This window comes from Equus przewalskii, chromosome 7, assembly GCF_037783145.1.
Source record: "Equus przewalskii isolate Varuska chromosome 7, EquPr2, whole genome shotgun sequence".
In the NCBI taxonomy this organism is placed as follows: Eukaryota; Metazoa; Chordata; class Mammalia; order Perissodactyla; family Equidae; genus Equus; species Equus przewalskii.
Window position 1 is genome coordinate 40,044,695 of NC_091837.1, and position 24,214 is coordinate 40,068,908.

Consider the following 24,214-nt stretch of genomic DNA (forward strand, 5'->3'; position numbering starts at 1 on the left):
TCTTTTTGTGAAGAATTCCCTCTGTTCATTAATTTTGTTCCTGATATCATTGAACTGTCTTTCTGAATTTTCTTGTGCTTCACTAAATTTTTTTATGATAGGTATTTTGAATTCTCTGTTATTTAGATTGTAAATTTGCCTTCAGGACTAATTTCTGGGTGCTTCTCATTTTCCTTCTGGTCTGGAGTGTTAATATACCTCCTCATATCATTTGATGTGGTGGATTTGTGCCTTCACATATTAGTAGTATCTGGTCACAGATTCCACCTGCTACCACTCAGTGGTGGGCAGGAGTTGTGTATTCTAAGTCGGCCCTGATCTCTGGCATCTGTGCCTGTCCTTTGGAATCTATGCTGACAGGGCCTGTCCGTGATTGCCCACTCAAAGCCTCTGCTTTACTAACTATGCATAGGCACTCTGGCAGGCGTCCCTTGTTCTGGCTGACTGACTGAGCTGGTGTACTGGGCAGAGTGGGGGGTACTTTCTTTCATGTGTGTGATCCTGGAGGTATTCTCACTCTGCCCTTGCTATCTGCCCTCCTGGGGTGCTTGCTTGATGAAAACACCCCTGCAGTAGCTTAGCCTCCTCTGTGTGGAGCTTTCCTACGGCTGGGAGGTAATTCAGAGGGCGAAGGTGTTCCTGCAGAGAGCTGCCCCTCCCCCTCTCCTCACAGAGCCTTGCACAGTCCTGCACCCTAGGTCACTGCTGGGGAAGAAGAGGCTATCCAACTTACCTCCTTCTTCTTCCTTCTGGGGTTTCCAGCACCTCCACCTTCAGACATATGGCTGTGTGGGTCTCTCAGATGTCGTGTTGTGTGATGTCCTCTGTTGGTTTATGAAAGTGCTTTTCATTGTATCTTAGTGGGAAGAGTCTAAGGGAAGAGCTCATTCCACTGTGATGATGATGTCACTCTTCAAACAGTATGATTTTTAAAAGTTTGAGTAACAATTCCTTAGGTTTTTAATTTGATATATTAAAGTAGTTTAAATGAAGAAATATTTTAAGTTCAGATACAGCTTAATTAAAAGAAAAATGGGCTCATAACTATCATTTACTTAAATTGCTATTTATTTTTAAACCTTTGAAACATTTTTTTATAAATAGCGGATTCTGTTACATATTTTCCCAAGCAACATCAGCTTAGATAAAAATTATTATATTCAAAAAATTAATAAGCAGCCTCAGGATAATTTTTTTTATACTATGAACATCAATCCTAAAGAAACTAAAATATCCAGTTTTTCAGGTCTTCCACTCAGTGGGTTTACAGTGGAAATGCTCACTCTCATGTCTTCAGTAGCTATGCCAGGGCTCTATGTCATTCATTCAGGTCTTCTCATTTCCAGCTCTTTGCCCACTAGTAGGCCTCCCAATGCACCTTTGCATGGCACTGTTCCATCGAGGGTGTTTGATAAGAATTTTTGGTAAACATTGGCTCACTGTCCTTATGTCAGAAAGAAAACATTAATATAAACCAAATCAGGGAAAAGTCATTTACTGAACAGCTTAGTCTAAGTGTACAGTTATTGGGAGCTATCAAAACGTCCTTTGTTTTGTTTTGTTTTGCTGAGGAAGATTCACCCTGAGCTAACATCTGTGCTGATCTTCCTCTATTTTGCGTGTGGGTGCCCACCACAACATGGCTGCCTCCGAGTGGTGTAGGTCTGTGCCCAGGAACCAAACCCAGGCCGCTGAAGTGGAGCATGCCAAACTTAACCACTAGGCCATGGGGCCAGCCCCCAAAATGTCCTTTATCCTTTTATTCAATTTGTCTAGAAGCCTGGGTTGTGGTTTTGGAATCAGCAGTCAGCCACTGAAGAAATTGACCATTCCTGAAAGAGAGTTGGTCAGCCATCAGTGCCTAATTCTTAGGTATGGTCTTCACCTTTACTAAAAGGGAAGAGAGAGAAATCTCAGAAATATATTAAGACCTTGAAAATGAAGTGGTGACATAGCATTTACTGAAATTCTTAACTCAATGGCTGTCATCTGGGAGTGGTATTGCCCCTTAGGGACACTTGGAAATGCATGAGGGTATCTCTGCTGAGAATTGGTTAATTGTAATTGCATCTGTTGATTGTATAGTTTTGTTGTTACAATTGATTTGTAAGATTTTTCTTTTATAATTTGTGAGGCTAGGGTTGACTCAGAGTTTTGGTCCTAAAGGTCACAGGACATATGGCTTAAGGGTCACAATTGGAACTGCCTATGGGGCCAGGAGAGGTGACCCAGATGAGTACAGGCGAGGTCCTGGTGAAGAGCCTGTCTTGAGAAGACATCCTCTGTTCCGGGTCACTTGGGTCTACTACAATGTCACAGACCTTCCTGTCCCCTCCCACCACCAGGGAAGTGAGAAATCTTGACTTCTTTTATTAAATCTTCTAAGTGTTTTTGTCATTGGCAGCTAATCAATTTTTTAATTCTGTGTTGGCTAAATAAAATGAGTGTCTAGTCACCAATTTGTGATTCCTAGTTCTATTTTATGACAAATCAAGAAGAGGCATGTAAATGACCACATTTCTAAATTCCTTTCTCACCTACATGTTTCTGGCTATAGATCTTGTCTTATGCCGGAAGAAGACAAGAGACTCTTTCCTTGCCCAAGCTTCCTCTCTGCCCACATACTCATTAGTACCCATGATGCCCTCGAATAGCAAAACTGGCCTGCTAAGAATTTTGTGAATAGGTGGTTCCTACTTGGAAATCCAGGACAATTTAACCTTAACTGAAGGGATTACTCCAAAGGGTAGTCTTCCAAGAACAGAGCCACGGACAACAATTTAACAAAGGAACCCAACATAAAGCAATGGTTCTTATTCTGTGTGTCTTTTTACTTTTGTGATGTAAAGAACAGCAATGACAACAAAAGTTAACTGAAGCTCTAAGTCGCTAAGCGAAATGATAGTTCATTACGTGAGGTGGGAAACCAACTCTAGAAAGAATGCGGTTGATTAATGAGCATCATTGACAAGTTCACAGTTTCAAAAGTCAAAATTACAGATCTGATTATGTACCATATAACACTCTTCATTATGTTCAGGTCCTTTTCCTAACACAGAGAGTCAAGGACATTATCAACAATTATTTTAATACCATATGTTCTATGACTTATCAAGTTTTGAGTTCTCAAAATATCTTTTAATTACTATCCTGACCAGTACATTAGCTTTAGCATTTTTCAGTTTAAAGTGAGGGCACTCAGCAGTCATTTCTCTTTCTTTGAAGAACTTACAACAATTATACCAGAGTTCTGAACAAATAAGAAATCGTTAGGCTAAGAGAAATGAAATAGCCATAAAGAAAGATCCGTGAGACAGAAACTAAGTAGAATATAGAAAAACAAATTAAAGCAGATTTTTGGATTCTAAAATTTTGTGTAATATGATGATTTGAGGAGCCCACTGAAAGAGGATGTATTAGCCAAGAAGTCCTTTCCTTCATTAATTTTGTGATCTGGCAAAAACAATCTGTTAAACTTATTTCTCTAGCAACATGCAATCCCTTTCCCAGGTTGCATAAAATGAAAAATGTACTAAACTGGGACCAAGAAATGTGGCCCTACTGTTTTTATTTACAAAAATGTCTTTCTAAGTGTATAGCCAAGAGAATTTAAAGCAGGGACTTGAACAAATATTGGTATGCCCATGTTCACAGCAGCATTATTCACAATAGCAAAAAAGTGGAAACATTCCAAATGCCCATTGATGGATGGATAAATAAACAAAATGGGGTATATACATACACTGGACTATTACTCAGTCTTAAAAAAGAAGGAAATTCTGATACATGCTACAACATGGATGAACTTTGAAGACATCATGCTGAGTGAAATAAGCCACTCACAGAAGGACAAGTACTGAAGGATTCTATTTATATGAGACATCTACAGTGAATTCATAGAGACAGAAAGTAGACAGGTGGATTCCAGGGGATGGGGGATGGGGGAGTGAGGAGTTAGTGTTTAATGGATATAGAGTTTCAGTTTGGAAGGATGAAAAGTTCTGGAGATGGATGGTGCTGATGGTTGCACAGGGATGTGAATGTACTTAATGCCTCTGAACTGTACACTTAATAATGGTTAAGTTAGTAAATTTTCTGTTATGTATATTTTACCACAATAGAAAAAGTTTCAATATTGGTAGACAGAGTGATGTGTAGACAGGTTTTGAACTCTCAGCACTCCTCTCACCATTCTCATCAATGGTCAGCCTCAGAGGTTAGACCAGCTGATGGTACTGTAGACTAAGCTCGTAATGCAGTGTCTACCTTTTGGACTGTTAGGCCTGGGCTGCCTAGGAGAGTTTCTTTGTCCAGCTCACAGTGAAGGAGACCTGGCATGAAATGTGGTTGTGCTTGCATGCGAGGCATCCACAAAGCTGGCTGGACTTTTCTGCAAACAGAATGTTCTGCCTGGTGAACTCACAAGGCCCCAGGGAAAACGTTGCTTGCAAACAAGGGTGTTTTATCAGTTCCTCAAAAGGAACAAGCCTGGGGCCTTGGGAGTTTGAAACATTATGAAGGAACCTGTTATAAACAGATGTGTAGGGGAAAGGTCATTATTGTGGGACGCTTGCGCAGGCTTAGGTCGCTGACTCACTGCTTTGGCAAAAGGCCGGCTTTGTTTAGAGGCTATAAGAATAAAGAGCTCGAGAAACTCAAGAGACTACTACACAGTAACCGGTGTTCGTGTTTTCATTTCGTCGGTAGCATCATAGCAAGAGAATGTTGATGAGATTGGTACATGTTTACCTGAGGTGAGGGGGGCCACAGAAATACATCAAGTCACATCTGAAGCATGCAGCCTGAAGAATTCCAATATTGTTACTGACAGTGGTGACAGTGAGAAAACCAAACTGCCTCCAAAAAGCACCCCATCAGTTGTTGCCATAATACCCTCAAAGCAAGGCAGGATGGCCATCAACCTGGAACCAGCCGAAACACGTGCTCAGATTGCTGCTGACGCACTGATTGTTTCAGTCACGATGAAGAAAGCAGCATGTCCTGCTGCATTGTTTTTAGACATCAGAGGGTGAAATATGGGTAGTGTTAGGCCAATGGCTTTCACAGCTGTCAGTTTTTGATTTTCTTCACTAGTAACTGTGACTATGGCACACATCATCAACAAACAGAATGTGAATGTGTCCAGCATTCTGGAAGCTCACAGTGCTTCAAATAAAATTCGCATAGCTCCCCACGTGCAGGCCTCAGAATCTGTGCAGTTTCAGTCTCATGGGTCTGATTGAAAAACAAACAAACAACAGAAAATAAGTTCAATATGTGCTGCTTAAGACTGGGGTTCCTGTCAGTTAAACAAAGCTTCCATTAGTGGATCTGAATTATTCTCTGGTTTGACTACTTCTAAGTAGCCTTTCTACACAGAGCAGACTTGGTGGCTCTGAGTTGACTGGAATCTCTTTAAGGGCAGGAACCATGATTGATCATCTTTGCTTCTCCCATTCCTAACCCGGACCAGATAACTGTAGATCACTGAAGAAATGAGTGAATAAACAGCAGGTCCCACCATATGTGAGCCCTTTGGTGTTCTTCCCACCATAGGGCCACTCCCCCATCTCCTAAAAGAGGCTTGACTGACTCCAAACCATTTGCTTCCTGTCATTACTAAGGCAAGGAACCAGTACTGCTCTCGCTTCCCACTCTCTTCTTCCTGAAAAACCCCTTTCCCTGAACTGTGCTCTTCTTTTCGTGATCAGAGTCGCTGTGAAGGAGACAGTGTCCCAGGAATGGAATTTTGCTCAACTACCCTATTGTGAGGCACTATATGTTTGTATATTTTGTATAACATCCACCAGAAGCTTCTTACAGAGCCCATCTTTCCTCCAAATGAGTTTATTAATTAAGAGATAATAGTGACTCAAAGAAGGATAAAAGCAAGATTTACCTTGAATAATCTAAATTACTAATAAAGTATCCATGAGTGAACATGAGTTGACTCTTCTAAATAGTCTTTCCATTTGTACTACTTGTTACTTATTTCATAGCGATGATGATGATGATAATCAATGTATATTAAGCCTTTGCCTCATACTAGTCACTCCTGTAAGTTTTTTATGAGTTTTATTGCAGTTACGCCTTGTAACAACTCTATGACATATGTACTGAGACCCTGTTGTTACAGTCAAGGAAGCTGAGACAGAGAAAAGTAAGTTATTTAAAGTCACACAGTCGGTAAGGACAGAACCAAGAGGGAAGCCAGCCCACCTGTCTCCAGAGCTACCAGTCTGAACCATTATGGTTCTTTAGTTGAAATGGAATAGACATACTAAAAGGTGACACAGTATCTACCCACTGAGCTGGAAAGAAGCCACAAGAAAATCCCATGACTATATTGTAACCAGTATTCCCATATTTCTCACCTCACTCATTTCGTGAAACAACATTGTACCCCGTGTGAGAGGAACCCTGCAGAGCCAGGTGGGAGGTCTGGAAGCTGCCCCTGGATGTCAGCTCTGCTCACTTAGGTCAGGCAGCAGAGATGACCTGGGTTACCTGTGCTCCTTTAGAAACCTTTGACGTATCAAGCACCTCAGTAGGCTTGAAATATGCTACAAATAAATGGCCACCTTCCTGCACAGATAATTTCCAAGCCCCATGGTACACACATTGTGGAAATCCGAGTTGGTTCAGCAGACTCTCTCATCCAAATGCAGTGAATACTTGCTATGGAAATCCTGACAGCTCCCCCACTTCTAGCACCATGTGGCGTTAGGCCCATGACTCCAACCAACAGCGCCTGTCATTGCTGTGTGTTCACCGCGTTACCCAAGAGGGCCAGGCTCACTGCTTCTCAGCATTGCCCTGATCAGCTGGGCTCCCCTTTGTGACTCAGAAGTCCATAATTAGTAGCCTGTTTCAAACCCACAGAAAAGGCTGGAACTTGAAACTCCAGCCGTGTTCTTCTCGTTTCTCACGTGCTCACTTGTTAGATTCTGAGAGGAGAAGTTCAGGCTGCCAGCCTGTGGATGGAACACACTCCAGCTCTGCGTTTCACGGCTGCTGCACCTCCACAGGACTAGTGAGGAGTCGCTTGCTTGTGTTGGTGAAAGCCTCTGCGGTTCCAAGGCGAGAAGTCTAGTGTCCTGAGTGAAAAGATGTCATGCAGCGTGAGGTTTGCACTTTAGCAAGCCAGATCCAGGCTCCCCACACGGGCTTGCAAACCCTTCCTTCAGAAACAGGCGGGGCTGGCGTGTGGTTCTGAGATGTGGAAAATGGGGTGAGAGGAACGTGGTAGAGCAGCTCTGCTTTCTGTCTCTGCTGATGCAGGGCGGCTTCTGACGCTGAGATAAGTGTTACTGTCCAGTGACAGAGAGACTTGCAGTGATGTACACCTGTTATTTGGATGACTTTAGGGCTCTAGACTGATCTTCGTACCACTTTCTGCCCTTGCCTGCTTGTTCCCACATGTGAGTGCTTCCCGTTCGTATCATCTTCTGCTGGGCAGGAAATGGCCTCAGCTTCTCAGCTCTGGACAGCACTGAGTGTGTTCCTAGCACTCAGCCGGAAATATTTACCAGCATCTGAATGTTCTTTTTCATCTATTTCAACATTATTTCACAGTATTAATCTTAGTCTGAAAGGTATTTCCTGATAACCATTAAATATTTTTAAATGAATTTGATAAGAACATATTTTCATTTTTGATCACATCTAATCTCAATTTTATGCCAAACTGTTTGGTTTTCACATGACAGCTGGCAGTCCCAGACCACTTTATAACCAAGACTAAGTAATAGGAAACTATAGTAAGGTCTTTGTCACATCTTTTGTCATTCTTGCAAAATATGCTTTGAAGTACCATCATAAATGTTTTAAATTAAACTTAGCAAAAATAAATGCATAGACTACATTTAGTGCCTGCAATACTCTTGGTTTTAATTTTCTTTCCTCTCTCTCATCAGTAAATTTGCTAAATATGGTAATTAACAGACTGTTTCTTCTTCATTAGTGAGAAAAATAAGCTAGTTTCATATTCATTTCTCTTAAAATAACTATTTTCTAAAGTTCCCTTCATAATCAGAACTCAACTGTTTGTGTTAATGGAGGAGAGAAAGGATCCAGATAAAACCATAGACAATCACAAATTGTTTATGTAGGGGAAAGTGCAGGATTTTTACAGAGCAAAGCTGATTTATGGACCACTCACCCCTTTCTTACTGACCTGGAGCAAGATTTAACCAGCGCAGATCTGCATAATGACACTATCACTGCAATAGCAAAGATAAGCACTAGGGGATTACAGCCGTGTGTCCCACCCCACTGTAGCACAGATCCCATCATCGCAGAGAGTTTGTAAACAGGAACATTTGCTCACCCGTCATCCAGATTCTCTCATATCCCACATGTAAGCTCTGCCTAGACTCGATGGAAGAAGCTAAAAGAAATACACTGCATTCTCATTTGAGTTTGGAGTTAAATTTCTTTATAAATATCATATCAACCCCCTTAGAGATGGTTTCCTTAAAGAAATGTTGTGAGTACATGGAAGGAAAATGAAGACCGAACAGGATAAATGTCACTGACGTGTCACAGTGAGAACCACAAGACAGAGGACAGTCTGTTTTTTCCTGCCATTTTTTTTTTTTTTAAAGATTGGCACCTGAGCTAACAGCTGTTGCCAATCTTTTTTTTTTTTTTCCCTGCTTTTTTCTCTCCAGATCCCCTGAGTACATATTTGTGTATTTTTAGTTGTGGGTACTTCTAGTTGTGGCATGTGAGATGCCACCTCAACATGGCTTGATGAGTGGTGCCATGTCTGCACCCAGGATCCGAACCAGTGAAACCCTGGGCTGCCAAAGCAGAGCACCGGAACTTAACCACTCCGCCACGGGACCAGCCCCTTCTCCTGCCATTTTATGTTCATTATTTTCTTTCTCTTCCCCCAAAAAGTTAAGTTAGAAAGTCCTATTGCAGAGTATGGCAGACACATGTTAGCAATGGCTGCCCCAAAAGTCACATTTCCAAAAATATCATGTTGAACAAGGGAAATATCATTTAACAACTTAATAAACAAACACTTTCTGTTTGCTTTTGGGGGTGAGGGCAGTGTGAGAGGAAGAGATTTATCTATAGCTCCTACCCTGCTGCTGAGCGCCTGCTCTGGACATGTCATTAGTGAGCCTCCACGCGGCGTTTCCAGATGCAGGCGTTTACACAGAGACAGCAGCGCCAGCGACAGAGAGGGAAATCCTGAGCTGTCTAATCTGGAGCTGTCATGAGATTCCATGTAATTCATAGGATTGGTAAGAATTCCACCCAAGGCAGGAGTCTAGTGTGACGTATGTGTGAACTTTTCTCTGGTCTTGGAGAATCACGTGGATTGATTGTTAATTTGTCTTCTTTTTTTCTGCAAAGTATATGCATAGGCTGAATGGGTACTAATTCCCAGAAATATGATTTTTAAAAAACGTTATGTCCATTTTTTGGTTTCTGTAAATCCTTATTCCTGAAACAACAGAATCAGTAATTTGGAAACATGATTTAGTATGCAATCATTCCATTTACATTCCTATCGTTTGGAATGCATTTAACGCACAAGATTGTTCAAACTAAATGATGCACAGAATTTCAAGAGCTACAAGAAGACTTGGAGTTCGTCTATTCCTAACCTCTCATTTGAGAGATGAAAAAACAGAAACCCAGATAAGTTACATGCTTTGGGCGGGGAGGGGGAACCCACAGCTGCAAATCCCAATTTGCAATTTCTGCACAGATTGCTTTAATGCACTTTTCTGGTGACTGCTTAACTGAATGATGTCAACTATGCTAATTTCACGACAAGTCATTGACAATGCAAGGGCCACACGATTCATCTGAGAACATGTGTATTTTTCTAGTGCAGCTGGGTGAGCTCTGCCAAGCAAGAAGTCTTAATCTGTGACAGACCCCACTGAAAAGGCCCCAGTGTGACGGATGGCTGTGCCAGCTGCACATTTACAGTCCGTTACAGTCTTTGCTCCCTCAAACTGCCAAGCAGTAAATTTGTATATGAGCTAGGCACTTGTTGTTATTAAAGCTTCATTTTACTGTTTCTCTATGCAACAAACATTTCACTCACTCAAGAAATAAAAAGCCCTCAAATTACATATAGGCAGTCTTAGGCCTGTGGCTAGTTTGTCTGGGGCCCTTGAAAGTAATGTGCAAAGATTTTCCTACCTTTCTGTTTATTATTACAAATAGAAGTTCAGACTCATGGCTGGGGTAGGAGGGACAACTCCTCAGAGGAGCAAGCTGCAGGACGATTCCTGAAGAATCGACCTCCCGGCCAGGCCCGGCCCTTGTGTCTGCCCCGGCGTTATTCCTGCAGCTGGAGTAGGACACCTTCCCACCCCTCCTGATGGCCATCCGAGGTGTCCAAGCTTCTATGACCAGTGAGGTGACAACCACGTTTGAAGGTGGTGCACACTGACCACTGACTGCCAAAGCTAGTCCAGGATGAAGCTGTTCCTCTGAAGCTACTTCTGAGTCATGAAACGTGCAGACGCCCTGCAGCAAAAGCAAATTAGCTCTAGATTTCCTGTCGAGCAGAGCCTTCTGATGGGACCATGGTGTGAATGCTCTCCAGTTGCTTTGCTGAGGGCGAGGAGAGGATGGAGGATCCTCAGGCTACAGGAGGGGCACAAAACTCGTGTTCCCAAGAAAAGAGTCTACGTTAAATTCCTGGATAATTAAGGCAAAACACAAAAATTATTCATTCTACACCTAAATGACCTTTTCTTGGTAAAAATTTTTTTATTTAAAGTTTCGGTGTTTAGTGTCTGAGGGAGGCTTACAAAGGCTACGCTTCTTGCACCCGGAATGTGCAGAAAGTCTGCAGCTATAAACATCTGCACAGCAAATGGGCCCGTGCTCCACCCGCAGCCTGCTAGGTAATTTACGTTGCTTGGGGACTGTAGTTTTCTAATAGATTGAACTGCTAGTTTTCAGGAGGATTTAATGAAATATTGAACCAGATGCCACTGGTCTGCCATGGCTGTGGGAGTGTGAGAAATGAGGAAATGTTGCTTTGTGAACAGCTCGGACCTCTGTGAGGAGGAAACAGTTGAGGCTTTAGTGAAAGAGTCACAGCCAAGAGATAACACAGCGGGTTTCACGGAACCGCGTCGGCACCCACGTCCTGGGCTCATTTAGAGTAGTGGCTGTGTCTAGCCTGCGGCCCTTTCCATTAGCAAGAAGAACCGTCTAAATCTGGAGGTAGGTGACAGGGGCTGAGGTGTTTCTATGTCATAATTGTTGTATAGTGTTAATTCTCTGAATATCCCTGTAATTCCATGGATGTGCTTTTTACCGTATTCCCATTTTCAACACTGTTATCAGATAACTGGCATCAGGATTGAACTAGAGGATTTTTGCAAAGAAAATTGTCCCTTCAGAATTAAATTCTTACATGTCATTTTGAGAGCCCTGACAATTAGATTCTTTCCCTAATTTTTTTTTTTAAAGATTGGCACCTGAGCTAACAACTGTTGCCAATCTTTTTTTTCGTGCTTTTTCTCCCCAAATCCCCCCAGTACATAGTTGTATATTTTAGTTGTGGGTCCTTCTAATTGTGGCATGTGGGATGCCGCCTCAGCATGGTCTGATGAGCGGTGCCATGTCCGTGCCCAGGATCCGAACTGGCGAAACCCAGGGCCACAGAAGCCGAGAGTGCAAACTTAACCACTCGGCCACGGGGCCAGCCCCTTCCTAATGTTTTAAGAACATTTTTTTAATTACCAACCTGAGGACAAGAGGTTGTTTCTCAAAGAAAAAAATTATTCAACTTCTGAGTTCAAATTTTTACTTTTATTTTTCTCTTTAGGAAAGACAAGTATTGCTAGGAAACAGACTTTGGAGCCAGACAGACTTCACTGAAGGTCTCATCTCTCATTAGCAAAGGAGTCATCTCTCAGAACCTTAGTTTTCTCAGCCGTGGAATGGGCATAATACCCACCTTGCAGGATTTTTATAAGGAAAGCACCTGGTACATAGGTAGCACTCAAAATATTCTTTCCCTTCCTTCTTTTTGTTTATCAAACTATTAAAGCAAAACCTCCAATGCTTGATTTTATGAGATAATGCTGTGTGGGAACTTCAAAACTGTCTCATCCACAGACACCCAAGGAAAGGAAAACATTTTGAGTCTTTCTTGATTTAAAAATTGAAATTTTCTATCAAGTTTTGGAATGTTTTTATTTTAAAACTGTTTTAAACACAAAGTAATACAATTTATCCATAAAAGATAAACATTTTAATTTTCATTATGAACTTTCATTTGTAGTGTATTTTTTTAAACTTTTAAATTAAATATTCATTGCAAATTCAATTGAGAAGAGTACAGGAGGTACAAACCAGGTGAGGGGGAGAATGAGTGGATTCCTCTAGTGTGAGAGTGTGAGATGCCCACTTTTCCTTTAGCATTTGAATTTTCTAGAAAGGCTACTGCTGCTTTTTTATACTTTTAAAGCAATATTTTTAAATTAAAAAAAAAATATGGCTCTCCCACTTTTACCTCCCCTGAACCAACCCTGGGCAGGCAGCAAGCAGTAGTGTGCGGCGTGGACAGCTCCTGCCCTCCTCCAGGCGCGCAGCACAAGGCCAAGAGGAGGAGGAGACAGCGGAATCACAAAGAGGAGGGCCATGAGCATAGTGCAGATTCTGCCCTTCGCCTTCAAAAAGGAAAATACTGATTACTTGTTCAACCGGAAGGCTCGTTTCCTCAACTCTGTCCCCGGGATGAAACCAGCACTCCGCTCCCCCCACTCCCCTGCCCCGGATTCTTAGAAAAGGAAGAGAAAGAAAAGAAAGCCTAGAAAGACAAATAAAAATGAAAACAGCTATTTGAAAGGGTGGTGGGAAGGTGAGTGAATTTCTTTCTCATGTTTCATTCACATCATCACCGTATTTGTGCTATAATGAAGGCTAAGAGTCATCTAAGGCAGACCACGCTCTTCTGAAAGATGTGGGGGTGTGTGTAGTGTGTACATGTGGATGTGAGGGTGGGAGTATTGTGAGCGAACCTGTATGTGTGGAATGTGGAGAATGCACAGTGTGTGTGGAGTTTGGAGTGTGCGTGTGTGTAACAGAAATGTGGAGGTGCTTAGGGTGTCTGTGTGAGAGAGAGTGTGGGTGTGGGAGGAGGGTGGGTGTGTGGACCGGAGTGTGGATAGCGCTGTGTGTGTGTGGATCCTGGAGAGTGTGCACAGTGTGGTGTGCAGAGAGTTTGGAGTGTGTGTGAGAGTGAGCGTGCCAGAGGAGTGTGGGTGCGGAGTGGTGCGTGTGAGGAGAGTGTGTACATTACGCGCGCAGTTGGAGTGTGCGAGGGAGGTACGCGGAGGGCGGGCGTGGTGCCCCTCCCCCTCGCGCCCCGCCCCCTCCGGCCCCCCGGCCCCCCGGCCCCCCGGCCCCCCAGCTCCCCTCTCCACCTTCTCGCCCCCCGCTCCCCGCCCCCTTCCGTCCTCTCCCCGCCCCCTCCCTCCCACCCTCCCTCCCTCCGCCCCTCTCCCTCCCCCCGCGCCCCCCACGCCCCGGCCCTGGCGGCGTCGGCGGGGGGGCGGCGCGGGCCGGGGCGGCGCTGGAGCGCGCGGCGCGGGAGGCCGGCCCTCTGCGGCACGCGGCGGCCGAGGGGAGGGAGGGCTGGGACGCGCGCCGGGCGGAGCGTGCCGGGCTCGCCGGGGGCCGCGGACGGCCGCAGGATGTCCTTCAAGGTGAGCGCGGGCTCCGGGAGGCCGGGCCGGGCGGCGGGGCCCGCAGGCGGGGGCGCCCCCGGTGCCGGCGGGCACGGGAGGAAGCGGCCGGGCCGGGGCGGCTCCTGTGGCTTGTGGTTGGGTCGTGTGGGCTTGGCTGGAAAGGCTTTAGAGACCCGGGGCTGCAGGTCAGGCGAGCTTGGCCGCGGGGCGGCGGGGACTGTGGCCGGTGCCAGGCGGGGGCGGGGAAGAAGCCCGGGTCCGCGCTGCCCCGCGGCCGCGCCTGGGAGGGAGCCGGGCTGCGGCGCCGCGTCCCCGCCTGGCGACCTCCTCGCGGATCGCCCGGCGCCGCCGCCGCCTCCCCGGCCGAGCAGTTTGGGACGCTGAAGCTGAGACCAGCGCAGAGTGCATGCAGCTCGGTTGACTACCAGGCTTCAGTGTCCAGAGGAGTCTTGTCTTAGTTTATTAAAGTCGTTCCGTTTAATCACTACAGTTTAGGATGAAAGTGAGGTTGATTTACCTTTATTGAAAGCTTTCAATAAAAATAATAGTTAAAACGTGTTGAGCACTTGAAACGTGCCCGACTCTGAATGAAGGGCGTCACAGTGCATCCTCTGGATTCTCAGGAAGACCCATGAGATGATACTTTCATGGTGGTTTTTTTTTTAAACAAGAAAACTAAAATATGGAGAAGTTAAAGAACTTCCCACAGTCTTGCAGCCAGTAAGTGAATGGCATTAAGATTGGAACCCTAGCATGTCTGGCTCCAAAGCCAGTGTAATCCTCTGTTTTCCAGTAGCTCATGTAAGCAGAGGAATGACGCCGTGAGAAGTGTGTGTTACAAAGATCTCTGGCTACAGTTTGGAGAAGAGAGTGGAGCTGGGAGACCAGTCAGGAGGATGTTGGGGTCATCTTGTTGAATGGTACTGGACTAGGGCACGAAGTGTCAAGGATGGAAGGATGTAGACAAATGTGAGGGACTTCAAAAAATTTATATCTACAGAATTCAGTAATTGGTGTTATTCACTGAGTTAGGGAAGCCCAGAGAGGTTAAGATAAAACGTTTGATTTGGGACATGTAAAGTTGAAGGATCCATGGGAGTTCCAGTAGCCATGTCGATTAGACAGATGTACACACTCGGAGCTCAGGAGGCTGGCTGGTCTAGGCAGGAGAGAGAGATGAGATTTGGAGCGAGCAGTGGTAAGTGGTAATTGAACCGGTGGGAATGAATCTGATTGCCCAGTGAGACCTTGTAAAGGTAGAAAATAAGAGGACCCAGGACAGAATCTTGAAGAAGATCAAGACTTAAGAATGAGCAGAATAAGAGAAGCTCATTGAGAAAACTAAGGAGCAGCCACAGATGCCTGAGAACAATGAGAAGCGTGTGCTGTCGTTAGAGCCAAGAATCTCTAGTCTTTCAATGAAGATGGAGAGGGACTCGCAGTTGATTACCACAGAGGAATCAAACAAGCTAGGAATTGAAAAGGGTCCCTCTAACTTGGTAACAAAACAGCCACTGGTGATCTTGCTGAGAGCAGTTTCATTGACGTGTTGGGTTCATGAAGCCAGATTGCAATCGCTTGAAAAGAAAGTGAGTGGTATTCCGCCACACGCCCAGCTGGGTGAGCAGTGCGGGATGGGTTGCTGAGAGACCAAAGAAAAGACCCGGAGACAGCGAAGGAGACATGCGGGTTTATTGGGAGTTACTTACAGGGAAGGTCCAGTGGCGGCTGGCTGGACAGCAATGTGCATCCGCTACCGCCCCCTGAGAGAGGCTTGGTTAAGTAGGCAGAGAACAAAGGCTGCATGCTTGCCAAGGGCTGTCCTTGGTACGACCAGCATTCTCAGGAACAGTAGCTCACACGGAGGGCTCTGTGTCCCTGTAAGATGCGATGTTCTTTACTTGAGATAAGGGAGGATCCAGGCTAGCCAGGCCCTAGATTGTTACAGATCCCAGCAGCTGGGCGGCCTACCCAGAAGGGAGCCAGAAGGACACATGGTTGCAATGGGCCTGGGGGCTTTTGCTGAGCAGGCAAGGCCCAGGCCCTACAAGTGGAAATCACAGTGTAGAGAACTCTTTCAAAATATTCTGCGAAAAACAGTGTCTGCAGCAGGGATCCAGCCAAGCCAAGGGTTTGTTTGCTTGTAGAGACTTGAATGTCTTTAAATGATGATAGATATCTCAACAATAAAAAGACAACGCAGTTTTAAAATGGGCAAAGGATATGAATAGACATTTCTCCCAGGAAGATAAACACATGGCCAATTAGCTACTGAAAAGATGCTCAACATCATTATCCACCAGGGAACTGCAAATCAAAACCACAATGAGGAAGCTCCTTTCTGCTTGCTAGATGGGATGCTGCCCGATTCATGAATCACTGAAGAAGCCAGTTAGATGTTTAAATTAAAAAAAAAGAAAAAAACCGCCATGAGATACCACTTCACACCCACTAGGATGATTGTAATCAAGAAGACAGACAATGGCAAGTGTTGGCAAGGATGCGGAGAAATTGGAACCCTCATACATTGCTGGTAGGAATGTAAAATGATGCAACCAGATTAGAAAACAGTTTCTTCATTCTTCGAAAAGGTAAACATAGAGGTACCATATGACCCAGAAATTCCACTCCTAGGTGTATACCCAAGAGAAATGAAAACATCTGTTCACACAGAAACTACAACACAAATGTTCACAGCAGTATTATTCATAGTAGCCAAAAAAGTGGAAACAACCCTAGTGTCCATCAACTGATGATAACCAAAATGTGCTATGGATTAGCTTGGGCTGCCATAGCGAAATCCCATAGACTGAAGCTTAAACAACAGGAAGTTATATCTCGCAGTGCTGGAGACTGAGAAGTCCAAGATCAAGCTGCTGGCAAACTCGGTGTCTGGTGAGAGCCTTCTTTCTGGCTTGCAAGCAGCCCCCTTCTTGCTGTATCCTCAGTGAGGGAGAGAGGGAGACGTGGATCTCGTCTTTTCCTTATGAGGGCACTAACCACACCATGGGGGCTCGATCCTCGTGACCTCATCTAAACCTAATTACCTCCCAAAGGCCCCACTTCCTAATACCATCACATTGCGGGTTAGGACTTCAGCATGTGAATTTGGAGGGGCAGGACGCCAACGTTCAGTCTGTAATTTGGTGTATCTGTACGATGCAGTATCATTCAGCCGTGAAAAGGGGTGGAGCCCTGATATGTGCTGCAACACAGGTGAAGCTTGAAAACGTTATGCTAGGTGCAGGGGAGCCAGACACAAAAGGCCACGTGTTGTATGATTCCATTTATATGAAATGTCCAGAATAGGCATATTCATAGAGACAGAAGAATTAGGGGTTGGCAGCGGCTGGGGAAGAAGTGGGAGACGGCGAGTGATTTTTAATAGGTACGAGGTTTCTATTTGGGCTGAGGAAAACGTTCTGTAAAAATGGTGATGATTGTACAACCTTGAGAATACACTAAAAACCCCTGAATTACATGCTTTAAAAGGGTGAATTTTATAGTATGGAAATCATATCTCAAAAAAGTATTTTAGGGGCCAGCCCGGTGGAGCAGCGGTTAAGTGCGCACGTTCCGCTTCGGTGGCCTGGGGTTCGTCAGTTCGGATCCCGGGTGCAGACAGGGCACCACTTGGCAGACCATGCTGTGGGAGGCATCCCACATATAAAGTAGAGGAAGATGGGCATGGATGTTAGCTCAGGGCCAGTCTTCCTCAGCAAAAAGAGGAGGATTGGCAGCAGTTAGCTCAGGGCTAATCTTCCTCCAAAAAAAAAAAGAAAAGCATTTTAAAATGATGATAGGGAGTACTGAGAGGGCTTGGGGTACAGGGATGACTGAGCTAGGTGGTGAAGTGCTCCGGAATGGACATGGGCAGAGAGCTCCAGCAGAGCTCTCTTAGTTGTTGGGGTTAGCTAGACGGGTGGAGGAAAACGTGTTCCACTGGGGTAAGAGGACAGGAGGTGAGATTGAGCATGGACGTCAGTGTTTGTAAAGTGAAGGCCAGGGTGGGGTCAGAATTTGGGGTGTGCAGAAAGGAAGGTGCCCAAATTTTCAGTTAAGAAGGAAGAATGATCAGGAGGTGACGACTGCCTGGAGGTGAGGCAGAAGAAGCAGAGATTTGTACACCTGACTAGAGGGGCAGTGTCTGGAAGCCGGGTGAGGAGGGCCCAACCCCAACTGCTACCCAAGGTTTCTGTGGGAGAGGGGCCGGCCTCCGCCAGGGGTGGGTGCGGGGGAGCCTAGGCAGGGAGACAGAGGGGGCGCTCTGTGCTGGGTTAGGATGAAGAGGAGTTGATTTCCTGTGGAGTTCAGAAGGCGCAGAGGGGAGGCTCTGCCTGGGGCAGAGTCGCAGGCCAGCTCACCAAGCCCACACCAGGCCCAGCTAACATCATATCAGACATACTAAAATGTACCCGCAGCCTGTGACAATAATAGACTTCTCATTGCACATTTTTGGGAGCATTTTTATGATATTGCTTTTAAAATTATTTAGCCATGAAAAACTTTTGATTTACGTTTGTCCATGATTTTTCTACAATTCTCATATATAGTCAGTTATTCTTGTGTAGTGAGAAAATCAGACCTACAAATTATTTATGTGTCATCGTTATTTTATGAATACCAATTTTAGCAATAAAGTTGGTGAGATGTTACAATTTTGTAGGTATCAATTAAATATTCATTAGCTTTGATTTTGGAGCCATAGATTAACTGTTTCGTTTTCACAGGCCCCTGAAAGGCAGGCCCCAGACCCTGGGTCTCCAAAGCCTTTGTTAAAGAGGCCCAGCATTGCTGGCCGAGTCTGTCTGTGGGAGAATAAACAGAGCGTTGTAAATCACAGTTTAGCTTCCTCGTGACTCAGAGGCGTGCGAGGAGGGCTATTTGCTTGTGAACGTTGCCTCTACTTTTTGTCCTTCCTCCATTATACTGTCAGCAGTCTCTTCTCGCTGGTGTCACTTTGCCTCCAGCAAACTTCCTCTTTACAATTGGCAACCCCTAATTAGTTCCGGTTGGGAAGAGACGCATGTTTGTTAGAATTGTTTTTATGGTAAAAGCAAATTCTGAGTGCAGGTCTGAGCCTTTTTAGGAAATAAAGTTCATGGGTTTCAAACATTGACTTTTGGCTTTATAACAGCTATTTCAACTACTCAGGACTTGTTCTTCGGGGCTGAGGTTGCCAAAAGGTTAACACAATTAGGGAGCTGGACTCTGAGACAGTGAGGGAGGTTACCTAATAGAGGAAACATAGCTAGATAAAGAACAGTACTTTCCTAAGCATATCTTACCCAAGCAGATAAAGCATCTCAAAACCGTGTTTCATCTTGGTGATTGAAACTGCTCCTGCCTCGGCCAGAAGTACAGGAACTTGGATGCTTCATCCTTACCCCAAAAGTATATAAATTATCTCATAATCAACTCCAGTTCATCAACAGCTGAAGTTATTCTGCTGAGCCATAGGAAAATAAATTAGCAAAGTCATATATGTTTTTGAGTTAGCTTTATTGAAATACAGATCACATATCCTATAATTCACCCTTTTAAAGTATTTATTTCAGTGTTTCTTAGTATATTCACAGAGGTGTGCAACCATCAGCTCAATCAGTTTTAGAATATCTTAGTCATCCCCAAAAGAAACCACATACTCGTGTCAACCTACAAAAACAAACCAGTTTAAGAGGCACAGTGTTTCTTTGGGATCAAAGAATTGCAATTTGGGGAGCACAGATTCAGGTAAAAACCCAAATAGTGTTCCACTAGGGAGTAAAAGTCAGGGGCTTTTAAAGGTGAAGAAGGGAGGTTTTATTACAAAGAATTTTAATTGGAGGTGGAGGTGGAGAGCCAGTCTTGGCTAAGCATTGATTGACTGTTGATTCTATCTTCAGAAACTCCACAATCCTCAGTCCTTGTGATCAGGAGGCGAGTTCTCCTGCTGACTTCTCCAACAGTTGCTTGTAAAACAATTGCTATTTTTACCCAGTCCAGAGATTTGGCCCAGTCCAGTGTTCAAGACAGCAAGGCAGTTTCTCTAGAAAGGAAGCTCCAACTCCGTTTTAAAAATGGCTCCACTACAGTCAATTTTGACATTTCCCTTTTTGATCAAGATCTTTCTTTGAAAGCATCACTGATCGACTGTTAGAAAGCATTGCTGATCAACCATGAAACATCATTCATCCCTTGTTGCCAGGGAGAGGGGGCCTTACTCCCAGAAAGTCCTGTCCTACATGAGAGGGAAAGTGGTTCACTTAGGAGCCTTAGGGCACATTTGAGCAACAGGACTGCCAGAGCAAAGTCTTACTGTCTCAAGTTCCTTTAAGGGCAAACATTGTGTGTAGTTCCTCAAAGTTTCTCTGGTGAAGGCTCATAAGCCTTAGCAATCATTTTAAAGTGATGAGCGACCATTATCCGAGTGGTGTTTTTATAACACTGAGCAGTGCAAAAGAGACAAAGTTGTACAACAGTGAGAATTCTTATAATAATAAACAAAATGCTAAGTCCAAATTGGAGAATAGACCTGAACCAGGAGGCAACGCCTAAGGGTAGCCAGCCAAAGAGATCCAAGAACTATGGGATGTCAGTGAGCACCGCATTTAACCATTCGGCTTGGGCTCAGATTCTGTCTAGTTCTTCCTTGACCTTGCCAGAGGTGTTTACCCAAGTTGGGCAAGAGGTATTTACAACAGCTACAAATGTTACCTCTTAAATCTCTGGAGGGTCAGTTGGTTAGGCAAGAAGTTCCAGACACTTAGCGCAGGGAATTAGGGAAATGACAGAGAGATTAGTAATTGTACTAAAGGTTTCTCTAGATTTGTGTACAGAAGGAGGATTCTGATGGCAAACCCAACAGTCAGAAAGATTTCCTTTTGTAATAGGCCGGGAGATGTGGGTAAGAGTATTGTCTTTCCAAGGAAGAGAGGGAGAAAATAAGGTAAGAAGCAACAGTGAGTGAAAGGTGTGCAGGCCTTGTCTGGCCATCTGGGGAAAGCTGCCTGCCTCGGATGTCGGCTACTTCTCTTCCTAGGCAATTTTATTTGGAGGCCTCCAGCATTCGTACAGGAACAGATGGCAGGTGGAGCCTTCTTTAGTTGTGCGAGGTATCTCCAAGGCTAAATGCCTTCTAGTTCTGCAGCAGTGTTGTTGGTCAGGAGCACTTGGTGAGGTCCTTTCCAATGGGGCTCAAGGGCTGTCTTCCTCTGATGATGCTTCCAGAATACTCAGTCATCAGGCTCTAGGCTGTGACCAACAGGATCCTTTAAATTGGAATCCAAGAAAGTTTCTTTAACCTGTTGATGATAGGCTTGAGGGTAAGACATTAGAGACTTTGAGTACCTGGTGATATTAGCATAAGACAACAAGGGATCAGCAGAAGGTTGTATACTAATACACATTGATCTGGTGATGACTATCTCGTGTGAAGTGAGTTATATTTTCCAAAGACAGTACTGGTAACAGTCACTGAGACCAAAGACAGTTTCAGGCCAGGGGAGTCCAGTCTACAGGTACATAACAAAACCTGAAAGATAATTAACAGGACCAGAATCTAGTATCTACAAAGATGTAAACATAATTTTTCTCTCTACAATTACCCTCAATTTTTTCCCAAAGATAATCAGTGTAAAACTGATTTATTTATATTAAAAACTTGGCCTGATTAAGTGAAAATAAGAATACTCACTGAGAGTTTCTGAATTCTGGAGGGATCAGATAGGGAGAAAAAGTCAATGTTTCATCTTCTTTCACAAGGGTATATCTTACCACAGTTGATAGCTTAAGAGAAAAACTTCTTTAAATCTGGAAAAACAAAACATTAGAACATCCTCCTTGGTTCGTGTAGTCTCGTGTAATTAATATTGTTCTTCATCTTTGGTTAGCAGTTTTATGAAGCCATCAGTGTCTCTCTTAAAGTCCTGTAATTTCTTATCCTAGTTCAGTTTTGTGATCGAAAAGCTTATCAGAGACCTGCATTCTAGAGTAAATGAGTTCTTTCCATGAATCTCTCTGAAGATGAACCATATTTGCAAAAGCGTCAAAGTAAATCAGTAACTGTCAGTACATGATAAAAGATTCAAAATGGCATGGGAAGAGATCAGATTACAATACAATTGACAAGTTAATTTGGTTATTTCTGTGACATACATTTTAAGATAGTGACTAGAATTATGACTGATAACATTGTATGAAGACATCATATTTTTAGGAATTTCGTATAATTTTTAGAACACATATTAATAACATACACACAAGGATATACATAAGGGAGGTTTAGCATCACTTATTTGACAGTGCTTCCCATGGAATTTAACATACCAAATAAACCTTATTAGTTTAATGTCTCCCTTTTTATAGGAAGACAGCAGTCCTTGAGAAGTCCCATGGGCCCACTGGAAATTCTCAAAGTTACTTTCAGGTTAACAAAAAAGAGTTTTTTAGAATTTGAATTTTGGGAAGTTTGTCAAAAATATGAAAATATTTTAAAACTCTTGGCTAAATAGAATCAAAGGTTACTTTGAAACAATGCTGACTAATCCATTTAACCAGAGTGACAATAGAAGATGTTAAAGGCAAATAGAGTTAAATAGTTTTTGTTTTTTCTTCCCCGAAGCCCCAGTACATAGTTGTATATTCTAGTTGTAGGTCCTTCTAGTTTTTCTATGTGGGATGCCCCCACAGCATGGCTTGATGAGTAGTGCATAGGTCCACACCCAGGATCCAAACCAGCGAACCCTGGGCCACTGAAGCAGAGTGTGCAAACTTAACCTCTAGGCCACTGGGGTGGCCCTGAGTTAAACAATTACAAACAAAAACAGAAAACCTTAGCTGTCTTAATAGAGAGGTCTCAGCATTTTGGACCTAGGAAATTACTTTGATAAAACTTAAAATCTCTGCTTTTTAGGTGGACTACTCAAAAATAAAGAAAAAATTTTCATAGTCTCCTTATCAAGAGCAGACTAAAAGCCCAGGAAACCTTTTCCTTTTAAGAGAGAGAAAACTAAATTTTAATTTTACACCAACTTATTTTTGATATTAAAACTCCCTTACTTAGTTAAATTCATTTCAATCTTAGCCAACTTGACCATGCGTAAAACTCTTTTCTCAGGGTTCGTCTTACACAAACCTTTGCTAACTTTCTTTTTTTACACTTGGAATTATCCTTTAGTCTTTCCCATAACTGGTTTTACTTTAGGACAAATTTACTTTCTTAACAAATGTATCTCCATGCCTTATACCTTCTCTTACTGAAAACATACATTTTCCCAGAGCAAAAAAATTTTTTTAATGTGGCACAAGATATGTTTACTAGTTGACCCAACATCCTTTAGTTTTTCTTATTGTAATTTTTCTGTAATAAGCCAAAAGTAGGTAAACCTATGTTTAGTAATGAATTCTAATATTTTATCTTATTTGAAAATGATGTAGATACTTAATGAATTTCTGTCATTTAACTTAATTTAGCAAAACTCTAAGGTTTCAAGTTACCAAAAGGTTTTAAAGTTATTTTTATTTATTTATTATTTTGAGTAAGATTAGCCCTGAGCTAACATCTGTGCCCATCTTCCTCTACTGTATATGTGGGACACCTGCCACAGCATGGCTTAACGAGCAGTGCATAGGTCTGCACCCAGGATCTGAACCGGCAAACCCTGGGCTGCCAAAGCGGAATGTGCACATTTAACCACTGCACCACTGGGCTGGCCCCTAAAGTTATTTTTAAAGTACATATACCATAACGTATAATTCTTGTTAAGAAGTTCACCCAGTATCTATCCAAAGAACTTGAAATCAGCAATTCAAAGAGACCCATGCACCCCTATGTTCATTGCAGCATTATTCACAGTAGCCAAGATGTGGAAGCAACCTAAGTGCCCATCGACTGATGATTGGATAAAGAAGACATGGTATATATATATACAATGGAATACTACTCAGCCATAAAAAAGGACAAAATCGTCCCATTCACAACAACATGGATGGACCTTGAGGATATTATGTTAAGCGAAATAAGCCAGACAGAGAAAGACAGTCTCTGTATGACTCCACTCATGTGAGGAAGATAAACAGACATGTGGACAAAGAGAACAGTTTAGTGGTTACCAGGGGAAAGGGAGGGGGTGGGGGCTGGGCACAAAGGGTGAAGTGGTGCACCTACAACATGACTGACAAACAATAATGTACAACTGAAATTTCACAAGGTTATAAACTATCATAACCTCAATAAAAAACAAAATAGGAAAAAAAGTTCACCCAAAACCTTTTTATTTACTTACATCTGTTTAGTTTACTTGTTCTCAACAATTATGTTTAGATTATCTACAAAAACTTCATGAGACATCAGACAAAGTTAGGCATCAAATTTTTTTTTTCTGCCAACTTTTCTAACAGAAATAACATGGATTTTTTGGCTTTTAATAGGTAGAACAAAAGCATTATATTTAATGTTGATTACCCTAAAGACATTCCTATTTTAATTAACCCACAAACTTAAATTAGCTTTAATAGTGAATAGTTTCCTTGATCACATGATCCTGAAATTC

The 24,214-nt window shown here is 43.3% G+C and overlaps 1 protein-coding gene across 9 annotated transcripts in view; it reads left to right on the top strand.

Moving 5' to 3' along the window:
• The first annotated feature begins 12,612 nt into the window (after window positions 1-12,612).
• Window positions 12,613-24,214, top strand: part of ANKRD29 (ankyrin repeat domain 29) — a 62,099-nt gene continuing 50,497 nt past the window's right edge. For 3 of the 9 annotated variants that reach the window (XR_011542584.1, XM_070629673.1, XM_070629674.1), the window contains exon 1: window positions 13,592-13,700. Coding sequence is in view for 2 of the 9 variants with exons in the window: in XM_070629673.1 (XP_070485774.1) it covers window positions 13,689-13,700 (12 nt within the window). In the remaining 7 variants the exon portion in view is untranslated. Of the gene's footprint in view, window positions 12,854-13,591; window positions 13,701-24,214 lie in introns of those variants that run through there. The other 6 variants (XM_070629675.1, XM_070629672.1, XM_070629669.1 and 3 more) reach the window with 6 other exon arrangements.